Source organism: Myotis lucifugus, unplaced genomic scaffold (assembly GCF_000147115.1).
Source record: "Myotis lucifugus unplaced genomic scaffold, Myoluc2.0 scaffold_273, whole genome shotgun sequence".
Lineage (NCBI taxonomy): Eukaryota > Metazoa > Chordata > Mammalia > Chiroptera > Vespertilionidae > Myotis > Myotis lucifugus.
In genome coordinates this window covers 1525002-1549592 of record NW_005871321.1, presented here as the reverse complement: position 1 = coordinate 1549592, position 24591 = coordinate 1525002, and the positions used below count along the sequence as shown (strand labels likewise).

General features: G+C 51.5%; 1 protein-coding gene across 1 annotated transcript in view; it reads right to left on the bottom strand.

Annotated features, from left to right (window-relative positions):
* Nucleotides 1-2257: 2257 nt before the first annotated feature.
* Nucleotides 2258-24591, bottom strand: part of LOC102426948 (pappalysin-1) — a 299588-nt gene continuing 277254 nt past the window's right edge. The window contains exons 17-19 of the mRNA XM_006099368.2: nt 20030-20240; nt 18978-19149; nt 2258-2377 (exon numbers count right to left, since the gene is read on the bottom strand). Coding sequence (XP_006099430.2) covers nt 2258-2377; nt 18978-19149; nt 20030-20240 — 503 coding nt within the window. The remainder of the gene's footprint in view (nt 2378-18977; nt 19150-20029; nt 20241-24591) is intronic.

The following is a 24591-nucleotide window of genomic DNA, read 5'->3' as shown; positions in this document are numbered from 1 at the left end:
TCATCCACAAGGCACGTGTACTGCTTAACAGACTGTGCATACATCGCATAATTACCTATTGCCCAAGAATTCTTAAGCAAGAGTTCCCAACAAGTCCTAAGATCCAGCCCCTCCCGCAGCAGCTCAGGGCCTCCGGGTGCAGGCTGCCCCAGGGTCCCGGCGTCTGGGGAGCCTCAAGATGGCACCCAGCTTAATCCAGCACAGGCGGCATGATCCGCTTACCTCTCAGCTGTGGAGAGCGGCTACAGCGTTTGGACAGGTTCAAGCCTGGGAACTAATGAGAGGGCACGATGCTCTCGTGGCAATGCCACGTGCAAGTCCCAGCACAATAATGGCCAAAGGCTATAGTTGTGAGCTTGAACCTATGGTCCGAACCTGTGGCCCCACGTGACTGAGTGATCTGGGCTGCGAGAGGTGCAGCGAGGAAACAAAGCTTGATCAGGTGCATGTAACTGAGTAGATTGGGAACCCGAGAGAACGTTGTAACCACGCCCTTACTTTGCCTCGTGGAATCTGGCTATAAAATAAAGACTCGGCTCGTAGTCCGTGGCGCTGTCGCTAGCTCTCCATCAGAGAGGACAGCGTCCCACCCAGACTCAGCTTTCTTCTCTTGTCTGTCTTTTCTTAATCCCTCACCGCCCGCTCTCAGGCTCCCCGGACCTGGCTGTGCTGGCGCGGCACACTCAGCAGCAAGAACCAAGAGGATCTCAATTACACGGCGACGAGGAGATGAAAGTGGGTAAGTGGGTGGGCCTGTTGGGTTCAAAGTAGCAAACCAATATAAAGGCTAGGGGAGTGCACACCAGGACATGCACATGAATGTGTACAGCATCACTGTTCATCAGAGCCAAAACCTGTTAGCAACTCAAATGGCTAAATAACTTTTGGTACACACACACACACACACACACACACTCACACTCACACTCACACACTCACACTCACACACTCACACTCACATTTGGTACACACACACACACACACACACACACTCACACTCACACTCACACACTCACACTCACACACTCACACTCACACTCAATTAGCTATAATTTTGCGCCGAAGTTGCTAGAGGGCCAGACCATTATAAATAGGGAAGCAGGTTGTTCAGCAAATTAGCTATAATTTTGCGCCGAAGTTGCTAGAGGGCCAGACCATTATAAATAGGGAAGCAGGTTGTTTACGACTGTAGAAGTGATTTTTTTCTGAAGATACGGTTCTTGTGGCTGTTGAATTCTATCAAATAGTTAAGAAAAAAATAATTATTTTTGAAAAGATAGTTGGAGGAAACACTTCTAACTCATTTTATGAGATCAGCATAGCCTTAATTATAACACTTAACAAGCATTACAAAAAAAATTAGAGGCCGATATCTCTCATAAATACAGACACAAAAATCCTGGATAAGATATTAGCTTATCAAATCAAGTGATATATAAACAGAATAAATATCATGACCAGGTAGATTTTTGTTTCAGGAGTGCAAAGTTGATTTGACACTCAAAAATCACTTTAAAAAAATATTTTATTGATTTTTTACAGAGAGGAAGGGAGAGGGATAGAGAGTTAGAAACATCGATGAGAGAGAAACATCGATCAGCTGCCTCCTGCACACCTCCTACTGGGGATGTGCCCGCAACCAAGGTACATGCCCTTGACCGGAATCGAACCTGGGACCTTTCAGTACGTAGGCCGACGCTCTATCCACCGAGCCAAACCGGTTAGGGCTCAAAAATCACTTTGTATAATTAATTATATTTATGGACTGGAAGACAGACCATGTGACCATTTTAATAGATGCAAAAATAGTATTTAGAAAAAATTCAACCCTCGTGATAAAAACCAGAAACTACATGCCCAATAGGGAGAGAAGGGAACTGTGAGACTGATAAAGAGAATATATAAAAAGCCTGGAGCTAACGTCATACTTAATGGTGAAATACTGCATGTTTTCCCCCCAAGATCAGGGACAAAATAAGGATGTCCAACCGCTTCCTTTCTATTCGAGGCCCCAGCCGTTGCAATAAGGTAAGAAAAAGAACGAAGGGCATAAAATCAGAAAGAGAAGGAAAATTATCTGCAAATGGTAGTTGTTATTTGGGACACAAATTACAAATAGTCCACGTGAACTTAGGTACAGCCTGTGGGGGTCCTTTGCCGAGGCTTTCAATTGAAGGCTAGTGCGGCTCAGGCCTCCATGGCTCCAGGGGCCGCTCGGCTGGGAGGGCCTCCTGTTACAGGGGCTGCGTCGTGTTGCTCAGCTCCTGGCCATCATGGACTCGGCACCTCCCAATGTGATGACCGGCTCCAGGTAGCTGGTGTCGGCGTTGCGTTGAGTTGAGCTGGTGCCTGAGAACTGAGTTGGTGACCTGTTGGGCTGGGAGGAGCGGGGAGGAATCGCTGATGAGGATCTGGGGCCTGGGCCACCCACAGTCCTCTCCTCCGCCCGTGGGGCACTTGCCCTGCCAACGAGCCACCCCTGGGCCAGCCCTCAGGTTTCAGCTGAGAAGACTTGCTCCTGGAAAGCTGTCCCGGACCCCGCATGGTGTCGGGGGCCCTGGCACCCTGAGTTCCTCCCGTCCTCCCGTGGTCACCGCACTGTCACTGTCTGCCCTCTTCTCCGTGGCACCACCCTGACTGCGAGGGCACGGCCTCCATTTCCATGGTTGGCAACTGTACCCAGTGCTCAGAACAATTCCCAGCACACACGTGGGCCCCACCACGGCGCTGCGCGGAGGGTGAACCTTCCACCCGCCACGAACCCCCACCCTCCTCTGCTCTCCAGATGGGGGCTCGCGGCCGACATGCCCACGGCCGCACAGATAGTGAGGCGCAGGCTCGCCCCGGGCCCCCCACTGCTGTTTCTCGCCTCCATTACCCTCTGGGCCTGTGGGCGAGGATGCCAACCGCGGGCCCTTGGAAATCAGTGAGCCAGCTTATACCAGGGCTTGTTCTCCGCTTCACTGCTATAGACCCAGTAGTTGCAGGTCCGACTGCGCTTTGCTGGTGACCGCGGGCCTGTGATGCGTATCTGACCTTTAGTGACAGCAGAGAGCACGGGTCCTGCCTCCTGATGTGACCGGAGCGAGATTGGCTTTCACCGATTGCGGAGCTGGCACTGGGCCGCTGCCAGCTGCGTGTGACCTCACGGCTGCTGTACGTGTGCCCGGAGGGGTTAACAACGGGACATTTTTAAAGTCTAAAAATAAAAGCCAACAAACAAATAATGAGGATTGTTAAGCTACAGTAACTCCCACACAATTGAATCTTTTCCAGAATCCCGACAATTTGTTTCCAACGCTGACCACAAACACTGAGCCACGGTTCACACAGTCCCCGGCCCCCCTCCGCACGCCCAGTGCTGGTCTGAGTGGCCCGCTTGCTCCCCGGCGTCGGCAGAGCCATGGCCACCGCGGGCTGGGCCTGGGCCTGTCTCGGCATCGATTTCCTTCCTTCGGCCCGGCCAGCCGGGCGGTTCCGGCAGACAAAGCCCCGGATTTCCCTGTTGGAGCGAGAGCACCAACAGCCGGTCATCCGTGAGACGTTCATTTACAAAATCACAAGGAGAAAATCCGTGATCCAGGCACTGTACTGAAATTAATTAAAAATCGAGGCACTGCCTTTCGGGCGTGGCCCTGGGTTCCAGTGCGCAGCTCTGCCTAGAACAGCCTCTCTGTCGTCTCCCTGGGCCCCAAAGCCAAGGATGTCTTGCGTGGAAAGAACAAAGCTCGACTGTGATGAAATCAGAGGGCGGCGTCCTGCTCCCACGGAAGGGTGAAGACTCGGGAAGAGCTGGTTCCACGGGGCGGCAGCCCCGGGGTCAGGGTCAAGCTTCCTTTCTCCGTAGTGTCTTGGTGGGGTCTCAAGAGGTCTGACCACTTCTCAGCTGTTACTGTGCTATGGGTTGTAACAGGGTGGGGAGAGCTAAAAAAAAAAAAAAAAAAGTAAAAAATAAAAATAATAAAGGAGAAGGAGCAAGAGGAAGAAGAATAAGAATATTGTTGTGTGGAGGGGTGGGGTGGGGGGGACCTACCCAAGTCACGTGGCTTTGATTCCTCTGCCCATCCTCTCTGAGCTCGGGGGGAGCTCCTCCAGCCCCACAGAAGGAACTCCAGCCTGGGCACCCACAGTTCCTTCCCCAGGTGCCTCTCAGCACAGAGGGGACAAGCCGGCATTTTTGTAAAAATTCAATAAAATATATTTAAAAAAAAAAAAGAATATTGTGTGGAGGGGTGGGGTGGGGGGAGACCTACCCTAGTCACGTGGCTTTGATTCCTCTGCCCATCCTCTCTGAGCTCGGGGGGAGCTCCTCCAGCCCCACAGAAGGAACTCCAGCCTGGGCACCCACAGTTCCTTCCCCAGGTGCCTCTCAGCACAGAGGGGACAAGCCGGCATTTTTGAAAGGGCATCGACGAAGGAAGGCAAAATGGAAATAGCTGCAGGAAATAGCAGTGTATGCGAAAGCCACACTTCCCAAGGACAGACTGCTGACCCTTCGCAGGGCAGTGCAGCCCCGCGGGCACCCGGCTGTCCTGGTGAGATGGGTGCCCTCTTCATCCAGGTCCCCCAGGAGCTGGTCTCCCCTTGGTACTGAGGGAAACTCCTCCCAGGTGCTCTGCTCCTGAGGTCTGGTTTTGCAGGCGAGGGACTCACCACATAGACTTTGAAGGTTGGTATCATGACCTAGTCACCTCTCGGTGGGACCTGCTAACCGCAGTTACTAGAAAATGACTTTCTGAGCCTGCAGGACCATTAATGTACCCGTGGCTGAAATATATAAAAAGTGATCTTCATACAATTAGATACACAGAGTGTACCCTCAGACACAAAGCCTTGCACAGATGAGGAGCTCAATATATATTAGCTGAGCGAATGAACGAATAGCACGTTATTTCCCAGATTATTTACAAAACAGAAATGATTGACATGCCTGTAGCCCAGCAATCTCTCTATACATAAAAGCCTGTGACCGTTACGACCGAACAACTGGAATGACCAGAACGACCAGTTGACCAGTCACTATGACATGCACTGATCACCAGGGGGCAGATGCTTGATGCAGGAGCTGCCCCCTGGTGATCAGTGCACTCCCATAGCCAACCTCCCATGGCCAGCCAACCTCCACCGGTCCCTCCCCCAGGTCAGCAAACCTTTTGCAGCCCCTCCCCCGAACCCTCCCCCCCATCCCGCAGGCCCTGTCTGACAGGCTCTGTCTGGAAGCCAGCAGGCCATGCCCTGTCCGGCCCTGATAGGCCCTGATCGCCAGCCAGGCCTAGGGACCCCACCCATGCACAAATTTTGTGCACCGGGCCTCTAGTGGTTAAATAAACCTGTTGTGGGATTTACTAACAATGCCCAGGTTCTTCTAGACTGGATCCTTACCCAAGTCCTTTACCCTTTTAATTCCCCCTTTCCATCCACCCAATGCCTTCTGTGTGGATGCACCTTGTGCAGAAAGAGTGACGCACAGGTAGGCATTGGGGAAAAGGTCTCATCCGAGCTCTCCAAAGCCGTGGTGGGTGATCAGGATGAGGAGGGCTCAGAGCAGCCCCTGCAGGATGGAAACACGGGGCTGCCGGCCCCGGAGCACGGCGAAGGCAGGGAGGCTCGGGCTAAGGAGGCTTGCAGGGACCATCTTCAACTTCTGAGCGATTTGCCTGAGGTATGACATGTAAGCATGTCGATGGGAAATTGGACCGTTAGCGTTCTGAAGTCACAGACATGTGAGGGTAAGGTTGCTAAGTGTCTTTTTACGAATGGGCAGGACAACAAAAAGGTAACCAGAAACCTGTGTACATAATTGCTATGACCACGACCACAGTGTTAGCCTTTGCGGTTGGCCAGGATTGAAAAGCATGTGGGTTCACAGAGGTGCCGGGGAAGTAAGGACGGGCGCAGGTGCTTGCAAACCCGCTGGTAGGAGGCGACATTCACACAGGTTCCTGGGGACACAGCTGGCAGAGGGGTAGCAGGAGCCTTTTGAAAAGTACAGCTCCTTTTTTTTTTTTTTCTTTTTTTTATATATTTTATTGATTTTTCACAGAGAGGAAGGTACAGGGGTCGCCTAAGACCATCCTGCATATCAGATATTTACATGACGATTCATAACAGTAGCAACATTACAGTTAGGAAGTCAACCAAGGTACATGCCCTTGACCAGAATCGAACCTGGGACCCTTGAGTCCGCAGGCCGATGCTCTAGCCACTGAGCCAAACCAGTCAGGGCGAAAAGTACAGCTCCTTAACAGCGGTTCTCAACCTGTGGGTCGAGACCCCTTAGGCGGTCGAACGACCCTTTCACAGGGGTCGCCTAAGACCATCCTGCATATCAGATATTTACATGACGATTCATAACAGTAGCAACATTACAGTTATGAAGTAGCAACAAAAATAATTTTATGGTTGGGTCGCAACATGAGGAACTGTATTTATTTATTTATTTATTTTTATTATTTTTTAAAATATATTTTGTTGATTTTTTACAGAGAGGAAGGGAGAGAGATAGAGAGTTAGAAACATCGATGAGAGAGACATTGATCAGCTGCCTCCTGCACACCTCCTACAGGGGACGTGCCTGCAACCCAGGCACATGCCCCCGACCGGAATCGAACCCGGGACCCCCCAGTCTGCAGGCCGACGCTCTATCCACTGAGCCAAACCAGCCTCGGCAGGAGCTGTATTTAAAAGGCCAGAAGGTTGAGAACCACTGCCTTAGAACCAAGTTACTCCATACTTCCTCCGTGAAACCACTCATCCCACTTTATTTGGGTTCTTTGTCTAATACAGCCGTGGGCAAACTACAGCCCTAGGGCCGGATCCGGCCCGTTTGAAATGAATAAAACTAAAAAAAAAAAGACCATACCCTTTTATGTAATGATGTTTACTTTGAATTTATATTAGTTCACACAAACACTCCATCCATGCTTTTGTTCTGGCCCTCCGGTCCAGTTTAAGAACCCATTGTGGCCCTCGAGTCAAAAAGTTTGCCCACCCCTGGCCTAATACCGAAGTTCTCTACCAGATTGACAACTCTGAGGGCGGGACCTTCTTGATCATCGCTGTGTTGCCCCCAAAAACAGAGATGTGCAGCCCTGCTGGTGTGGCTCAGTGGTTGAGTATCGACCTATGCCTGGGTTGCAGGCTCGATCCCCAGTGTAGGGCGTGCGGGAGGCAGCCAATCAATGATTCTCATCATTGATGTTTCTCTCTCTCTCCCGTCCTCTCTGAAATAAAAAAATATATTAAAAAACAAAAAAACAGAGATGTGCATTACTAGGCACTCAATACATGTGTTAATGAATTAGTGAATACCTCCCACTTCTAGTGTGAATCCTCAGGAAACAATTGGATGAGTGTGCAAATATGTTGGTACAAGACCTTTGATCTCTTTATGGCTTCTAAAAATGATAGCTTGGTTCGATAAATTAAGGGAATCTACCCAATAGAATACTAGGCAACTACTCAAAATCATGACCTGCCTTTATTGACATGAAAAATATTCACGATACAGAGCTATTGAAAAAATAAAACCAATTACACAACTGTACACTGTTTTAGAATTTTTATAAAAGAAAAAACACCTGTGTGGTAGGAAATGAGGTATTTTTATTTTTTCTCTAGGTTTCTGTATTGTCTGACATAAAAAGAAATTTCGCTTAAAAATTCCTTTATAGTGTGAAGAGCCAAAGAAACCACTTCCATTTGAAAACAATGCAATGGTTCATTTGCATTTGGCCTTTCTCCATATACGGGGCACTTATGTGTTGCATTTGTGAAAGGAGGAAAAATGGATCCAATTCGAGAACACGAGAACCTAGCACCTCATTAATCGAAGGAATTAAAAAGCAGGAACTGAGTCCACTGGCGGCTCTCTCCAGGAGAGAAGCAGAAAAGGCGTTTGTTCAAAGCCACAGAAATCAGAATGCCTCGTGGGCCATCAGTTGACTTGGTGCCCCGTGAGAAATCAGAACGGCAATTAGTTCCTTTTGGGGGTAAATAATGATAGATGATAGGGTGGGTATACCAGGGGTGGGCAAACTTTTTGACTCGAGGGCCACAGTGGGTTCTTAAACTGGACCGGAGGGCCGGAACAAAAGCATGGATGGAGTGTTTGTGTGAACTAATATAAATTCAAAGTAAACATCATTACATAAAAGGGTACGGTCTTTTTTTTTTTAGTTTTATTCATTTCAAACGGGCTGGATCCAGCCCGCGGGCTGTAGTTTGCCCACAGCTGGTATAGACTAGCTATCTCTATATTTAAAAGGTAAGTGACCGTCCAACGGTCTGACCATCTGACCAGCCAGTACATATGATGCACACTGACCACTAGGGGGCAGATGCTCAACCCAGGAGCTGCTGAGCTGCAGTGACTTGGCAGTAGCGGTTCTCAGGTGATGAACCCCGAAACCAGAGAGGAGGGAGCCCGATTCCTCACGGGGCCACACGGTTCCACCTGCAGCCATGGGTTACGTTGTTGCTGGGGCACTGTCGGCCCTGAATCTGACCAGCCGTATGTCCGACTCCCACTGGTGATTTAGAAATAAACGTTGACTCGCCCATGCGAGTTACATATAAAGCTCTCGCTGGCACCAATCACATGTGTGTGTTTCGATCTGTCATTGTCGATCGTAAATTTGGTTGACACTTCTATTATAGAGAAAGGGCGAATAGCGATATTAAAATATTTCTTCTAATTAATTTCCTTTCAATGTGCACGAATCCGTGCACTGGGCCACTAGTAGATAATAAGCCCCACTTGTCCCTATTACTCCTACTCAGACACAATACCTTAGAGAAAAGTCCCCTCCCTCCAGTCCAGACATCCTCAGACTGAAACTGCTCCGGGTCCCTCCGAGTGCCCCAGCCACAACCCCCGTGCACTGACCGGACCGAGGCTCTGAGGGTCAGCCGCTCGGGCTGGGTGGGAGGGACTGAGGGGTGACAGGAGGAAGGGCAGGAGCCAGCCTGGGAGGCGAGGTGGCGCTGGGCTCCAGCGGGGCTTCCCTCTGGTTTCTGTGGCGAGCATGGCTGTGGGATGCGACTCTGGAAAAGGGCAGAGGGCGGACCTGCAGACCATGGCCTTGGGGCATTGCTAGGGCCTCTGCCCCCAGAGCATGCTGGGCTTAGCAGGCCCAGGTGTTTGCTTTCCTGTGGAAGGTGAGAGGGAAGGGAGGGAGGGAAGGAAAGAGGGAGGAAGGGCCAGGAGGACACACAGACTAGGTTACTGAAGAGGCAAGAGTTAGACATGAAGGAAAAAGAGCCGTGGCTCATGGTTAAGTCGCATCTGAGGGTGGAGGGGTCTTTAGGATGGTGGGTTGTATTTTCAACTTTAAAAAAAATATATATTTTATTGATTTCAGAGAGGAAGGGAGAGGGAGAGAGATAGAAACATCATTGATGAGGGAGAAGCATTGATCAGCTGCCTCCTGCACGCCCCCTACTGGAGATTTAGCCTGCAACCCAGGCATGTGCCTTTGACCGGGAATTGAACCTGGGCCTTCTGGTTCATAGGTTCATGCTCAACCACTGAGTCACACCAGCTGGGTTTATTTTCAACTTTTTTTTTTTTGGTTAATCGTCACCTGAGGATATTTTTCCATTGATTTTTAAGGAGAGTTGAAGAGAGAGAGGGAAAGACAGAAACATCCATGTGAGAGAAACACATCCATTGGTTGCCTCCTGCACATGCCCTGATCAGGGAGGAGCCTGCAACCGAGGTACATGCCCTTGACCGGAATTGAACCCAGGACACAAAATGGCTAGAGCTATATTCAACTTTCATTTCAACACCTATTCCCTGTAGCCTGATCTCTTTTAGGTCTTGGATACATGTTTATCTTCCTGTCTGCAGGACTTGGATTTTTGTGAATGAACACATTTCTACGTGGACGTTTTCTGAGGCATCACTGACATGCACTACCTCGGGGTTTTACACAGCCCTGCGAGGCCCCGCGGTGGCCTCAGGGAGACCCCCCCCCCCCACCCAGTCCCAGCGTCTCATGGTTCAGACCTGCTCGCGAAACTTGGAATGGGCAGTGAGTTTCCAACAGGCATGTTTTCGTTTCAGACAGAATTGTGTTTTAAGCACCGGAGAATGACTGAGATTTCAGCAAAGGTTATGGAATAAGGTCACTGTGATGCAGTGGTTCTCAACCTTCTGGCCCTTTAAATACAGTTCCTCATGTTGTGACCCAACCATAAAGTTATTTTCGTTGCTACTTCATCACTGTAATGTTGCTACTGTTATGAATCGTAATGTAAATATCTGATATGCAGGATGGTCTTAGGCGACCCCCGTGAAAGGGTCGTTCGACCGCCCAAAGGGTCGCGACCCACAGGTTGAGAACCGCTGCTGTAATGCAATTCCCACAATCTCCCCACAAAGGCCTTCTAATGAGACGATATCTAAGCATTACCGAGTTGCTCGCTTTTTATTTTTTTCCTGATTTGCCCAGATAGCAGGCGATGACGAACAGGACTCCGCTGATTTTATCACCATGAGGTCAGCTCAGCGAGAGGTCCCAGGGCTGAGGCCCAGGAAATGCCATCACTCACCGAGATAAGGTCAGTGTCAGGAGGGAAATCACAAACTCTGTAGTTAGGACGGCCCTCCTGCGGGGGTGGACGTCCCTTTTCAGACATGTCCTTTACCAGTTCTCCCAAACAATGCGTTCTCTATTGGCCGGGTTTGCCGCCTTAATCCCAGACAATAATGGCCATTCACGGACTCGGGCCCGCACCGCCTCCTCCTGCCACTGAGATCCCTCCGTCGGCATCACCCTCTCCCTGACCTAAACCTTCGTTACGAACCGTTTCAGACAAGCTCCCGAGGACCCGGGAGGGGTGGCACCTGGTCTTCTCTCATTTGAGATGCTTTCCCAGCCGGGGAAGCTCCAGTCACCGTGCAGGACGGGAATTTCTTCTGCCCTCACCTTCACCATGACGGCTTTGAATTCCGTAGCACAACCTGGGAGCTCTCTGTCTCTGCGTGTCTGTATTTATCCAGCAGGTTGCTTAGAACTCGTGCTAGGAATTAGGTTCCTCTGGTCCTGGTGGCCTGGAGGCTGGGCTCTGACGGGGAATTGAACCTGGGCCTTCTGGTTCATAGGTCCAAGCTCAACCACTGAGTCACACCAGCTGGTTGACCATCATTCCAGAGGGCACTTGTCCATCAGAAAGCCGTAGCTGTGGCCCTAGCCGGTTTTGCTCAGTGGATAGCGCGTTGATCTGTGGACCAAAGGGTCCCGGGTTTGATTCCGGTCAAGGGCACGTATCTTGGTTGCAGGCTCCTCCCCGGCCCGGGCCCTGGTCAGGGCAACCAATCGACGTGTTTCTCTCACATGGATGTTTCTCTCTGTCTTGCCCTCACTCTTCCACTCTCCCTAAAAATCAATGGGAAAATATCCTCAGGTGAGGATTGAAAAAAGAAAATGGTAGCTGTTTTGGAATGGGCGTCCTCAATGCATTTCAATGTGCCCTCTTGAATGTGTTTCTTCTGTTTCTGAATCCCAGTTTCTTCCTCTCATTTCCTCTCTTGGGCACTTCCCCCTTTCTGGCACCCCTTGACCTCTGACCCCTGGAGAAGTCCTCACACAGCAGAGAGGATCTGAGCAGCGGGGCCCTGTGCTTTGGGTCCCCCCCACCCCCAGCTTCCCAGGGCCCGGCTGTCACCGCCGACCCCAGGACAGAGCCCCTCCTCCATCTTTTGCCCTTTCTCTTAGAACCTGAGCGAGCACCTGACTCCCATTTTCCTGCAAGCAGGTGGGGTCCCCTCCCGAAGAAGCTTAGTAGGACTCTTTCACTGTCTGTTCCCACGGACTTGGAGGGACCCCTTCCCAGCCTCGCCGTGAATGGATTCCCCATCTCGCTCACTTGCTTCAAAGGGCTGTGCGGTTAGTTGGCGGTTCAGTACAGAACGGAAAGCCATTCAACTTGAGCCCAAGGGGTGGGAGGTGATGCAGGTGAGGCAGAGGCAAAGGAGAGCCCAGGCCCGGAGCCCGGAGGGAGGGGCTTGCTGGCTGGGTGAGGTCACTGGGTCCAGTCCGCCCTGCGGGGGTGCCAGTCTGGAGCTCCCCGTGTGTGTGTGTGTGTGTGTGTGTATGTGTGTGTGTGTATGTGTGTGTCTGTGTGTGTCTGTGTGTATGTGTGTGTGTCTGTGTATGTGTGTGTGTATGTGTGTGTCTGTGTGTGTGTCTGTGTGTATGTGTGTGTCTCTGTGTATGTGTGTGTATGTGTGTGTGTGTCTGTGTGTGGCGATGCACTTGCTTTTTAAAAATTTATTTTTATTGATTTCAGAGAAGAAGGGAGAGGGAGAGAGAGAAACATCAATGATGAGAGAGAATCACTGATTGGCTGCCTCCTGCACGCCCCCTAGTGGGGATCCTGCAACCTGGGCTTGTGCTTTGACTGGGAATCAAACTGTGACCTCCTGGTTCATAGGTCGATGCTCAATCACTGAGTCTCACTGGCCGGGCTGTGCCTTCAGTTTTCACTCCACTTTCAAAGAAACCAAGAGTGGAATTGGTGGGCGCTGCGTCCAGGTGGGGCTCATGCACAAAAGTCAGATGCTCTGGTCACGTGACCTGTTCTCATAGAAGAGCCTGGCTGGAGGTCGCAGGGTGAGCACGTGAATGGATCTTGATGTCTTCAAGAGTAAAGTAATGGCATTAGGGGGCCCTGTACTACTTCCCACGATCCCCCACTTTAAGAGGCTGTTTTCATTAGGTGACTGGCTACCCACCTCACGGTGTCTGGTGAGAGGGCTCCCGTGCAGCTCAGCCGGTCACAGGCCCGTGACCTCCCTCCGGCACGGGACTGCACACGTCGCGGTGGCCACAGACTCGAGTGTGTCCCTCTTGACCTTCCTTGGCTGTCACTGGCCTCTGAGTCAAGCCCGCACAACAGTTGGCTGTGAGGTGACAAACGTAGACACTCCCCGGGCCAGGCAGGTCACGGGAATGCATACAGTGGGCGAGTTGTAGGAAAACCCTACGGATACACGTTGTTTTCATTTTAAATGCGCAGGCGGACTCCTTACACCTACGAGCAAATACGCATTTTCTTTCCCTTTTTAGATCGAAGCATGTGCTCCCCCACGTAGCTCCTGTCTTCCCACTTTGGCTGAAGACACAGGGGCCCAGCAGGGCCAGAGCCCGGTTCTGTGGGGCCGGAAGCAGACACGGTTCTGAGGGTTTACTTGAGGAAGAGAATTGCAATCTGCAGCCGTACTCAGGAGCAAGTGCATGTTTTAAATTTATTTCTTAAAAATATTTATATTGACTTCAGAGAGGAAGGGGGAGGAGAGAGAGATAGAAACATCAATGATGAGAGAGAATCATTGACCGGCTGCCTCCTGCAGGTCCCACACTGGGAATGGAGCCTGCAACCTGGGCATGCGCCCTGACCGGGAATTGAACCCGTGACCTCCTGGCCCAGAGGTCGACACTCAACCCCTGAGCCATGCCGGCGGGGCTCAAGTGCATTTTCAATTGTTCTTTGTTGTGTGGAGCTGCACAGATGTGACATGAAGCAACTCTTAGCTGAAGTCCCTTGGCTCCCTGACGAATTGTGCAGCTCAGTCACTGGGATTGCTTATTTCTTCAGGTTATTTCACTGCGTTTGAACAGCTCTCCATGTTGTTTCGTCTGGAACTGCCAGACGTCATTACGACAAAGGATGCATCAGACGCACCGACACCAGACATGACATGCTGGGTGCATCGTGCACGTGACCTCAGGCCCCGATGCCCTTTCTGTGTGAAGAACTGGGGCAGATGTGTGCCCCCAGACAGGAACCGGTAAATTCTATCTCACGGCACTTTCCCCCAGAGGAACACGGTCCGTTCACAAGGGTGTGCTATGCGTGATGAACCATGTTTCCAGCAAGAGGGACCTTGCACCCTGACAGGGCGCCAGTGAGAACTGATCCCCGGCTGGTAACGTGCGTCTGAGATCGGAAGGCTTTCCAGGCCTGCTCTGGCTCATACATTTCCAACCTGGTTCCCTCATGCCGCCGCCTGTTTCCGGTGCCGCCTAAAGTGATGAAGCACGGTCGCTTTTCTGGTTGAAATGAAGAGCACAGTCGCCCTGGAGGGAGGGTTTGGTGTCAGACGAGGGGCGGCGGAGGGAGCTGTGAGATGTCACTCAGGTCCAAAGCCCTGCTGATGGCAGCCCCGGGCAGGGGCCCTCGGCCAGCATAAACACTTCTGAATCCGCAGCAGAAGCCAGGGATCTCTTTTTAAAGATGTGGACCCTCAGCAACTTTAAATGTTGTCTCGGTTGGAACGAAATGCCGGGCAAGGCAGAGAGAACACAGCAGGAGTGTCTCTGGGCTCCTGGTTGGCAAATTCTCAGGCGCGTGGCCAGGAGTCCTGATGCACCCAGCGGACTCATCACGTGGGAGGCGCCGACAGCCGGCGTGGCAATTCTTCACACCGAGGATGATTAGAGCCTGAATAGTGACGGTGGGGTGAGCCACACGCCCAGCACACAATAGGCTACCATTACCTAAGGCCCAGCTGGTGGCAGGTGCTTGCATATGTCATCTCTCTAAGCCAGTGGTTCTCAACCTTGGCTGCACATTAGAATCACCTGGGAACTTTTTTAAAATCCTGATTTCTGGGCCTCATCCTCCGGAAATTCTGTTTCTTGGTTACTAATGTTGTGGCCCCACCCCTAACAGAGTGACAACACGTCCTACAGGAGGCGGAGAGCTACAGGAGAGGGCAGGGAACAATTTGTTATGGGGTGGGGCCACAACATTAGTAATAAAGAAACAGAATTTCCGGAGGATGAGGCCCAGAAATCAGGATTTTAAAAAGATTCCCAGGTGATTCTAATGTGCAGCCAAGGTTGAGAACCACTGCAAGTATTAGCCCAGCAACCGGTGTGGAGCAGGTGCTCAATAAATTGCAGCTGCTGTTAATTACTGGTCTCTGTTCCCAGGCACGTGTATTCACTTCCTGCAAGCGAGGTGCAGCCTGGGCAGGAAAACATGGCTTGTGTGATGACTTGGTTAGGAGATCTGAGGCTTTAAGACCTGATTCAGCCGATAACCTGCTGGGTGACTTGCCTAAGTCCCTTCTGCTCTCTGGGCTCCAGTGGTACCATTGATAGAATAAGTGGATGGAATGGGAGAAACTCTGAGATCCCGCCCACTGCTCACATCACATGGGTGATGTTTTCGACTTCCTCCAGGAAGCAAGGGTGCGTGGGCAAGCACTGGACGACCCTGAGACTGGACGGGGCTCCTGCCTGCGGGGGCACTGTACCCGAGAGCTCTGCTGTGTCCACAGCAGAACCTGTCAAGGCAGCGGCACGCCACTGGTGGCAGAAAGGCTTCTACAGCCCCCCTCTGTGACCCACGGGAGGAACCGAGGGCATGTGGATCCCACTCCCACGCGCCCTCTCTTGCCCCTGCTGAGTTGCCGAAACCCACCATCAAGTAATAACTTTGTACACAAAATCCCTTCAGGCTTTTCCTCCCCTGCACCTCCCAGAGATCCCGTCCCCACGCCGAGATGGCCCACGCCCCGAATTACCTACAAACAACAACTGAGCCTGAATCCTCACCTCGGACAGCTCAGGAGCACCTGTGCGGGATTAGTGCTGAGACGATCAGGCTTCTCGCCAGTCCCCTGGGGACGAACCCACGGACCCTGCCTTTGCTACCTGACTGCCCTGGCAACCTCTGGGCCGAGCATCGGTCAACACCACCACCTCTCGCAACCGTGGGCAAGCACTGAGCCTCCTGAACCTTCCTTCCTCATCTGGCCAATGGGCATCTAGTGTCTTTTTCAAAGGTTTAGAGTGAGTTGTCAAAATAAGAGAAATCCTGCAACACTGGTTTGGCATCCAGGGAACACTTAACAACAAGAAAGCTGTTTTTAGGAAGGTTCTTTGTCTTGGTTTACAAAGATTCATTCTAGAACAAACGGTCCAATAGGGTAGCCACTACACAAGTGTGGGCTGTTTACATTTAAAACTATATACGACGTCATATTTCGTTGCTCAGTCACATTTCAGTGCTCCACAGCCACACGTGGCTAGTGGCCACCATACTGCCCAGCGCGGCTATGAGCGTTCACCATCACAGTGTGACCAGGCAGCGCTGGTCTAGAGGATCCATATCGTCTACAGATTTATTGAGCGAGAGGTCAGGTCTCCCTGTGGTTCCACTGATCTCCCCCGCCCACCCCCCACACACCCTGGCCTCACGCATGCTGGACGCTCCGTCTCTGACTTTCTGGGGTAACTTTGCAGCCATTGCCTTTGTGTTTAGCTCCTGCAAGAGGCCACTTGGAGCATCGGGAATCATCCTCACTAGACGTGACCTCACAGGTGGTCTGGTTCACTTGCACCACACCCAGGGCTGCTGGGTAGGGGCCACAGGTGTGCTGCACCATTTCAGGGGATACTCGTAGACATACACTGCTTTCATGGACCCCACCCGCATGTTGTGTCTGAGGAAACTGAAGCTTAGTGAGTTAAATAACTTGCCCAAGTCTCCCCGCTAGTAAGGTGGTGGAACCAGGATCTGAACTCTGACACCAGGCCTAGCATCATCCTGGCTCCCAATGAACCAACCAAGTGGAGGGTTTACTTGTTAATTTGCTCTTGTGGCAGTGGGAGAGCGAACACGCATCTCCCCTACGACAGCCTCCGGCCTCTCCTCCAGGGTCTGAACTCGTTTGGAAGGCCAAGAATTCCTGCTCGTACAAGCTATTGGGTTTAAGATGCTCCCGGCCGTACGTTTCTGCGCGTTTACAGGCAGCAAGAGGGGATCTGAGGTGAATACTAGATTTGGCTCCCAGTCCCCGGGGCTGAGGGCAGAGGAAATTCATTTGCAGTACAAACCAGAAACGTCAATTGTATTAGGAGCCCATTTGGCAGGCGCTCCCTCATTCTTTGAGCCGACAAGCCATACCCTGCTCCTTTGCGTCTAGCCTCTCCGCCTGCTGCCAAACTGAACTGCTTGAGTCGTCTGATACATCTACATTTCCCTCTCCTTTAAGTACAAACTGGCCATGAAAGGTACTTGGCAAGCCCCAGGCAGACTGGGTTTCAGTTTGATAACATGACCGCGGCCAGAATATTATTTGGCTCAGTAGTCGGGGTAACGGTCAGCAACAGTTTTATGTAAGGGAGCGAGAGGGAAGTTGATCGGCCTGCGTGAGGCCGTGGTAATCTCTGGCCTTAGCCTGTGCCAGCCCCGGCTTCTGCTTCCCTGGAAGTCAAGGATGGGAATGACTCGGCACACACATCCCTCAGTGGACACTACCAAGGATCTTCAGGGAGTGCCTACTGAATTCAGTCCGTCCACAGTTGGGGGGACCTGGGTTCTGATTCTGACTCCACTGATCCCCGCTGTGTCACCTTGGGTGGTTGAGTGACTTCTCTGAGTCTCAGTTCTCTGAACTGGAAAATGAGGTGATTGGCCTGGATGTTCCCAGCAGCGCTCTGCCCTGCCCTGTCATTTCCCAAGCCCCTACTAGGTGCCTGGCACTGTCCCCAGTGCTGAAAACATTTCCCAGCCTGGGGTGGGAGGTGGGGCGGGGAGGTGAGGTGGGAGCATAACATGGATTTCAGTGCAGTGTGTCCAGTGCTGTGAAGGAGGACCCTGAGAAGGGCACTGAGCCCAGCAGTGCCAGGGACATCAAGGCAGGGTCCCTGGAGGAGGGGGTCCTGAGCTGAATCGTCAAAGGTGGTTAGTGAGGCAGCTGGAAAGGGTGAGAGATGGCAGAGGGGAGGTCATTCTTACTGGTGATAGAGGAAAGGTCTTGAATGCCACCCTGAGGAGTTAGGGTTGAATCCTGAGGGAAATGGGAGTTGCTGGTTCACCAGCCTTTAAGCAGGGGAGCCGTCATGATCAGATTTATGCTCCAAACAAACCACTCTGGCTGAAACGTGGAGGAACAGTGGAGAGGCCAGGGCACAGGCGCAGGGAGGTAACCAGGGAGCTTCCTGGTGGCCCAGGAAAGAGGTGGTGGTGGCCTACGTTAGGGTGGAGGCACTGGAGATAGAGGAGGACTTAGGATGTCTTGGAGGGAGAATGGGTTGGGCTTGGTAATGGCTTGGCGGAGGGGAGGATGGTGGTTTGGCAGTGCCTGGTATTTGGTGGCCAACAATAAAGACTCGTGAGGACTGGCTGGAGGTGGAACCTGCACTGGGCCCAGGTGGCAGGACACTGGCCTCACCTGGATGAATACCCTTGCACGCCTGGGAGACACGGGGCTTGGGGTTCGGCCCTAACAGGTTGGGTCTATGAAGGTGGAATTCCTTATAGACTTTGGTCTTCTTTGGAGCTAGCTTGGCCTCTCATTTCTTTCCCATTCTTGACTCCCTACCTGTCTTCCTGGGGGGTGTAGGGGAGGTATGTGTAAGGATTAAGGGCAATTAATTCACAGAACTCCAGCAGAGGCCGGCAGGATGTTAGACTTCCTCTCGATTACAAGTGGACTAAATAAAATCCAATCCCTGCCATCTCCTTCTCTTCTTTTTTCTGAAGTTTTCTCAAAACTGCACCTTTAGTCTAAATATGGTTCCCTTTCTCTTTATGTTTGAAGAGTCTTCTGACTTTAAATACTTCAGGGACCAATGTCATGATGATGGTGGCAGACAGTTGGCCAAACAGCCTTGGTCACTCCTATTAGAGTCACTTCCCTTTGATCAAATTCATACGCTGGGATTGCATATATGATTTCCTTCGTCAGGGTTCCAATACTAAAGTATTTTCAGAGCTAAGGATCTCAGAACAAATACAATATGGCATTGCAGGGAAGAAAACAAGGCTCAGAGAGGTTACAAAGGGCATTCGAATCCAATTTCTTAACCTCTGCACTGGTGATGCTGCTACTGCACACACCTGGCATCTGGAGAGAGTCCCCTGGAGGAAGTGGTTCTTGAACTACAGGCTGGTTTTGAGTAAGCAGACAGGAGGTGGACCCGAGTATTGATCTTAAGGTCAAGGAGTCTTACCTGGGCGGAATCACTGTCTTCACACCTGATCCGACACTCGCTGTTGAACTGGAAGCCGTCTGTGCACTGGTAGAGCCCGTGGAACTTCGGTGGAGGCGGGTCACATGTCACAGGAACACAGGCTCCCTCCTGCCAGCTGCCGTCTTGGGTGCACTGAGTCTTGAAGGCACGCCTTCAGGGAAGAGATAAAAGAAGAGGCATCTCAAGGACCAAATCGCTAGAGCCATGATCTACCCAAACTCCCAGGTGTCTCTGAGGCCAGCTACGTTTCCATTCCTGGTTCCCTACCTGTCCTGTGGGCTTGAGAGGGGGCGTGTGTAGGGATTAAGGAAAATTCATCCATAGAACTCCTTTAACAGGAATGAGCTGGAGTTTCAGATTTTGTCACAGATACATATGAACTGAAATAAAATCCAAGCCCGGCTGGGTGGTTTAGTTGCTTGGCACATTGTCCCTTGCACCAAAAGGTCATGGGTTCAATTCCCAGTCAGGGCACATGCCTAGGTTGTGAGTTTGATCCCCATTGGGGCACATATGAGAGGTAACTGATCTATGTTTCTCTCTCTTCACCCCCGCCCCCTCTCAAATCAATGAAAAAAGCATATCCTCTGGTGAGGATTAAAAAAAAATTAAAATTAAAATTAGTTTAAAAAAAGGAAAAGAAAATCCAAGCCTTACTAGTCCCCGTCTTCTCCCTTCCTTCCCGAGCTCTCTGATTGGTGCTGACACTGATGACGTTAAACCCACCATTTATTGAACAATTACTATGTGCCAGACATGTGGCAAGCACTTTACATACACATCCTCATTTATTCTGCCCACCATCCTATGGGGAACTCTTATTATCGCCTTCATCTTCTTGTTGAAAAATAGAGGCCCAGAGAAGGGAAGTCACTTGCATGAAGTCACACAGCCAGTAGGCAGGTATTCACAATGTCCTTCAAGATTCCCTTAACGCAGAAGGGGTTTTGCCTCCAGCAAAGAAAGGAACCCTTGCTTCTAATCAGACAGCAGACTCAGCTCTGCTGCTCCCCAGAACCTGCCCCACTTACTTCTTTGACTTCCGAGAGGTGCCGGGCACATGGTATCCAGGCTTGCACTTGTACTTGCAGAAAGAGCCCACCTTGTGCTTGTTCTCTCGGCACCTGGCTGTCTGCAGGTCTGCATTGGGCACCGGGGGCGGAGCCAGACACATGAGCTCGCACAGGGCCTCCGGGAAGGACCACAGCCCGTCCTCCATGCAGGTCAGGAGGCTGTTGTTGCCTGGAAACAACAGACAGGCAGGGTTAGCCGACGGGGTCTGACAGTCAAGCTAATTCATGGGCTGCCTGGATTTATGCCAACCTGAAGAACCAGAGGGTCTTCCACGTGTAATGCCAGACCCTTACACTTACAACCGGGAACCTTGGGAGATGGAGAGAGCCGCTCAGAAGGAGCCCAGCTTGGGGGGTGACTTATCCGTGTCCACCGTGAATTGAGATTCAAGGCTCCTGACTGCCACTCCTGGACCTTTTTTCTGCACAGGAAAGAGACCTCCCCCCCGTTTTGCTTTGCCAGGTGGACCTCTGAGCCCAGGGTTGGAAGGCTTTGCCTCCTAATAACTGGCAGAGTAAGCTCCTGCCGAGTCTACTGAGGGCTTTGACCCAGTGTGCCACGTGACCTCGAGCTGCGGCTCCGCACCGGGCCCTGCGCCCTGTTCATCCCGCTCCCCTTGTGCCTGGTAGTGACAGCATCGTGGGATCTGAAGGTCTGACTCTCTCCGTCCCCAATGTTCCTGATGTCCTGCCAGAGCAGGCGGGAGAGCAGCACACCCCCCGCAGCCCGTGCCAGCTCTGCCCGCCGTGCTGACGGCCACCCGGAAGCTGGCTGGATGGAGACGTTGCAAATAAAAGTGCAACTGGGGAGTCCAGCATCTCCCTGCCAGGTCGTATATTATCAGCACAGCCTGCCCCAAGCCTCCCCAGGACAATTAGAGATGGACCCAGCACTTGGGTTTCTCAATCACACTCTCCTCCTCTGGGGTATTACTGAACAGTGTTGACAGCAGGGCGGGGAGCACCGAGGCTCTGGGATTTGGAGGTCGGAAGGTCTGATCTGAAGCGGGGAGGGCGGAGTGACAGGGTCTGAGCTGAGGTTACTACGTGCCGACCGCTCTGATGTGTAATCTCCTGTGTTCTTAAGCACTGCTCCTAGTCTGACACTTCCTATTTGGAAACAGAGACTCGGAGAGGGAAGTGACCTAACTAAGTTCTCACAGTTAGTGAAACTGCCCTTCAAAACCAATGTTGTGTCACTACAAGATGGTTATTGTTTTTAATGGGGAGTTGGCCCTATATGCTCAGCAGAGCCCTTATTAGCTATTCTGAGAGGCAAACCCCAATATCCCATCTACAGAGAGAAAACAATTGCTCCTGCCCTTCCTGGTGATGAGAAGATACAATGAAACAACATTTATGAAAAGTGTCCAGAAAATGGTATCAAACTCCTTATTTCCTCCCTCCCTCCCTCCCTTTCCTCCCTCCTAACCCTCTGCCTGCATTAGATCTGAAAGGACTCTGTGAATTGCACAGAAGCTTTCATTTATTCAATAAGCATCTACATAGCGCTCACTATATGCCAGCTACCAACAGAGCAGTGGACACAACTTAAAAAAGAAGCCTCAAACCCTGCCCTCTGGGAGCTTATACTCTCCTTGGATGGGGAGGAACACCGTAAGTTATACCAGAAGTAACTTTTCTGGTGTGATGAAAGCATTGAGTCCTATGAGAGAAAGCAAGCAGGGAGGAGGAAGAGAGAGTCCTGTGCAATTGTATGTAGGCTCCTCTGCTCCCCTCCTTCCTGTCATTGTCAGTGTGAATCATCTGGTGAGCACAGATAATTTAGTGTCTGTAAACCCCAGAGGACCCCACGTCAATAAACTGTGATGCTGCAAAAACAAACCACAGCTTTTTCTACATTAACTAAAAGGCATGAGGGGTATGGAAGGAGGATTCATTGGGCTTCCTGCATTGCCTCTGTGCTTGGGGCAGTGGCGTGGGGTACCCACACATAGCAAACGTTTGGGAGGAAGAGGCGTTATCAAAGATCTGCGGAGAGCACCCTCTCTATATTCCCCAAGGAGGATAAAATATCTGTGAAGAAAGTGTTGGGACTCTTAACAGTATCCCACATCTGCTATGCAAATCAAAATTGTGAAATGGATGGTGTGGTTCCTTTGTGGCCAAGATAACACAAAACTGCAAAATGTTAATCAGAAGAGAAAAAATGCAAACCAGGAATGTGAATTCTGGGACAGGGTAAACAGGCGTTAACTCTGCACCATGGTCAAAGGAAGGAGCCCGCTAAAGCAGGGCCTGGTGATTCAGGACCATGGACATGCCCCCACCCACATCAAACACAGCCCAGGAGAGGCAGACAGGGAGCTGTGCAGCATCGGTGTTTCCATGCTCAGCTGCGGCCGCTCCTGTGCATGTGGCTTTGAAAAAAGTAGGGTATGACACAGGCTGCACATGCCCTGCCTGCATCCCTGGGCCCTGACCTCTCTACTCTGAAGGGTGTTTACTGTACCTGAAACTCTACTATATCTATGCAGAGGCCCTTTCTCATGGGCATGGGTGGGTGTTCTGCCTGCACGCAGGGCAAGTTCACAGTCCTACGGTGTCAAGGACCCTGTAAGTAGCACTCAACCAGGGATGGAGGTGGTGGATTCACAGGCTGGCTTCCAGAGCTGCAGAGCGAATATTCTACCCTCGCTCCTCAGAAGGATGAGCGCTGGCTGCCCACAGCAGTAACTGGCTTTAGAAGAGACCCCTGATGCTACCCTCACTTCCACACCTCCCTTTCTCCTTCCCCTGCCTGAGATCCCTAGGGCAACACTAGCTGAAAAACACTGGGTGAAGGACACTGGGTGAAGACACTGCGTGAAGGACACTGGGTGAAGGACACTGGGTGAAGGACACTGCGTGAAGGGCACTGGGTGAAGGACACTGGGTGAAGGACACTGCGTGAAGGGCACTGGGTGAAGGACACTGGGTGAAGGACACTGCGTGAAGAGCACTGGGTGAAGGACACTGCGTGAAGGACACTGGGTGAAGGACACTGGGTGAAGGACACTGTGTGAAGGACACTGCGTGAAGGACACTGGGTGAAGGACACTGGGTGAAGGACACTGCGTGAAGGACACTGCGTGAAGGACACTGTGTGAAGGACACTGCGTGAAGCCTGGCTTTCCCTGCAGGGGGAAGAGTGCTGATGTCAGAGATTGGCTTCCAAACAGTTCTGTGACCCTGACCTTCCTCTGTTCATCATTTAAAGTCAAGAGGGTAGACATTTGCTTGGCCTATCTACAAATGTGCCTGAGGAAGTTTCAATCTCTAATGAGTATTAAAGTAATTATAAACAGTGTCAAAAGCGATGTGTTTTTATTATTTTACTAGAGGCCTGGTGCACAAAAATTTGTGCACTCGGGGGGGGGGGTCCCTCAGCCCAGCCTGTGCCCTCTCACAGTCTGGGACCCCTCGGGGGATGACCATCTGCTGGCTTAGGCCTGCTCCCCAGGGGATTGGGCCTAAGCTGGCAATCAGACATCCCTCTGGCAGCCCGGCAGCCCTCGGGGGATGTCCACTTGCCAGTGGGGAGCAGACCTAAGCTGCAGTCGGACATCCTTAGCACTGCTGAGGAGGCAGGAGAGGCTCCCACCACCACCGCTGTACTGGCAGCCATCAGCCTGGCTTGTGGCTGAGCAGAGCTCCCCCATGTGGGAGCGCACTGACCACCAGAGGGCAGCTCCTGCATTGAGCGTCTGCCCCCTGTGGTGGTCAGTGTGTGTCATAGTGACCAGTCATTCCCAGTCTTTCTGCTGTTAGGGTCAGTGTGCATATTACCCTTTTATTATATAGGATAGAGGCCTGGTACACAGGTGGGGGCCGGCTGGTTTGCCCTGAAGGGTGTCCCAGATCAGGGTGGGGGTCCCGCTTGGGTGCCTGGCCAGCCTGGGTAAGGGGCTGAGGGCCGTTTTCAGGCTGGCCAGCAACTGAAGCTCCCAGTCTCTCCTTTTTTTCTTTCTTTTTTTTATTCTGGGATTTATTTACCTTCTATAATTGAAACTTTGTTGCCGTCACTGGAACTGAGAGCTGGCTCTGTGGCCACGGCCGGCTGAAAACAGGTATCTGGGGTTTAGCTTCTATAATTGAAACTTTGTTGCTTTCAGAGTTTAGAGCCGGGCCGCGGCAGGCGGGGAATCTTGGTTTCCTCCATCACTGGAGCAAGCAAACCTCCTGCTCGCTTCAGCTGTGTGGTGGTTAATTTGCATATCTTGCTGATTAGCCAATGGGAAGCGTAGTGAAGGTACGGTCAATTACCCTTTTTGTCTTTTATTAGATAGGATTAAAAAGAATATGCAGAAGACCAAATCTCTTTGGAAGTGCCTTTGAGATTAAAATTAACCTAGAGCATATTCAAGGAAGGAGGGCTGGGAGATCCAAGGTCAGGTTCATGGTACATACATGGTGTTGGTACGGCCCACATCCTAAGGGCAGGGAATACACCCTCTTCATTCTTTTATTTCTGGAACATAGCTAGTGCCAAGCACACAGTAGGTCTTCAATCTCCATTT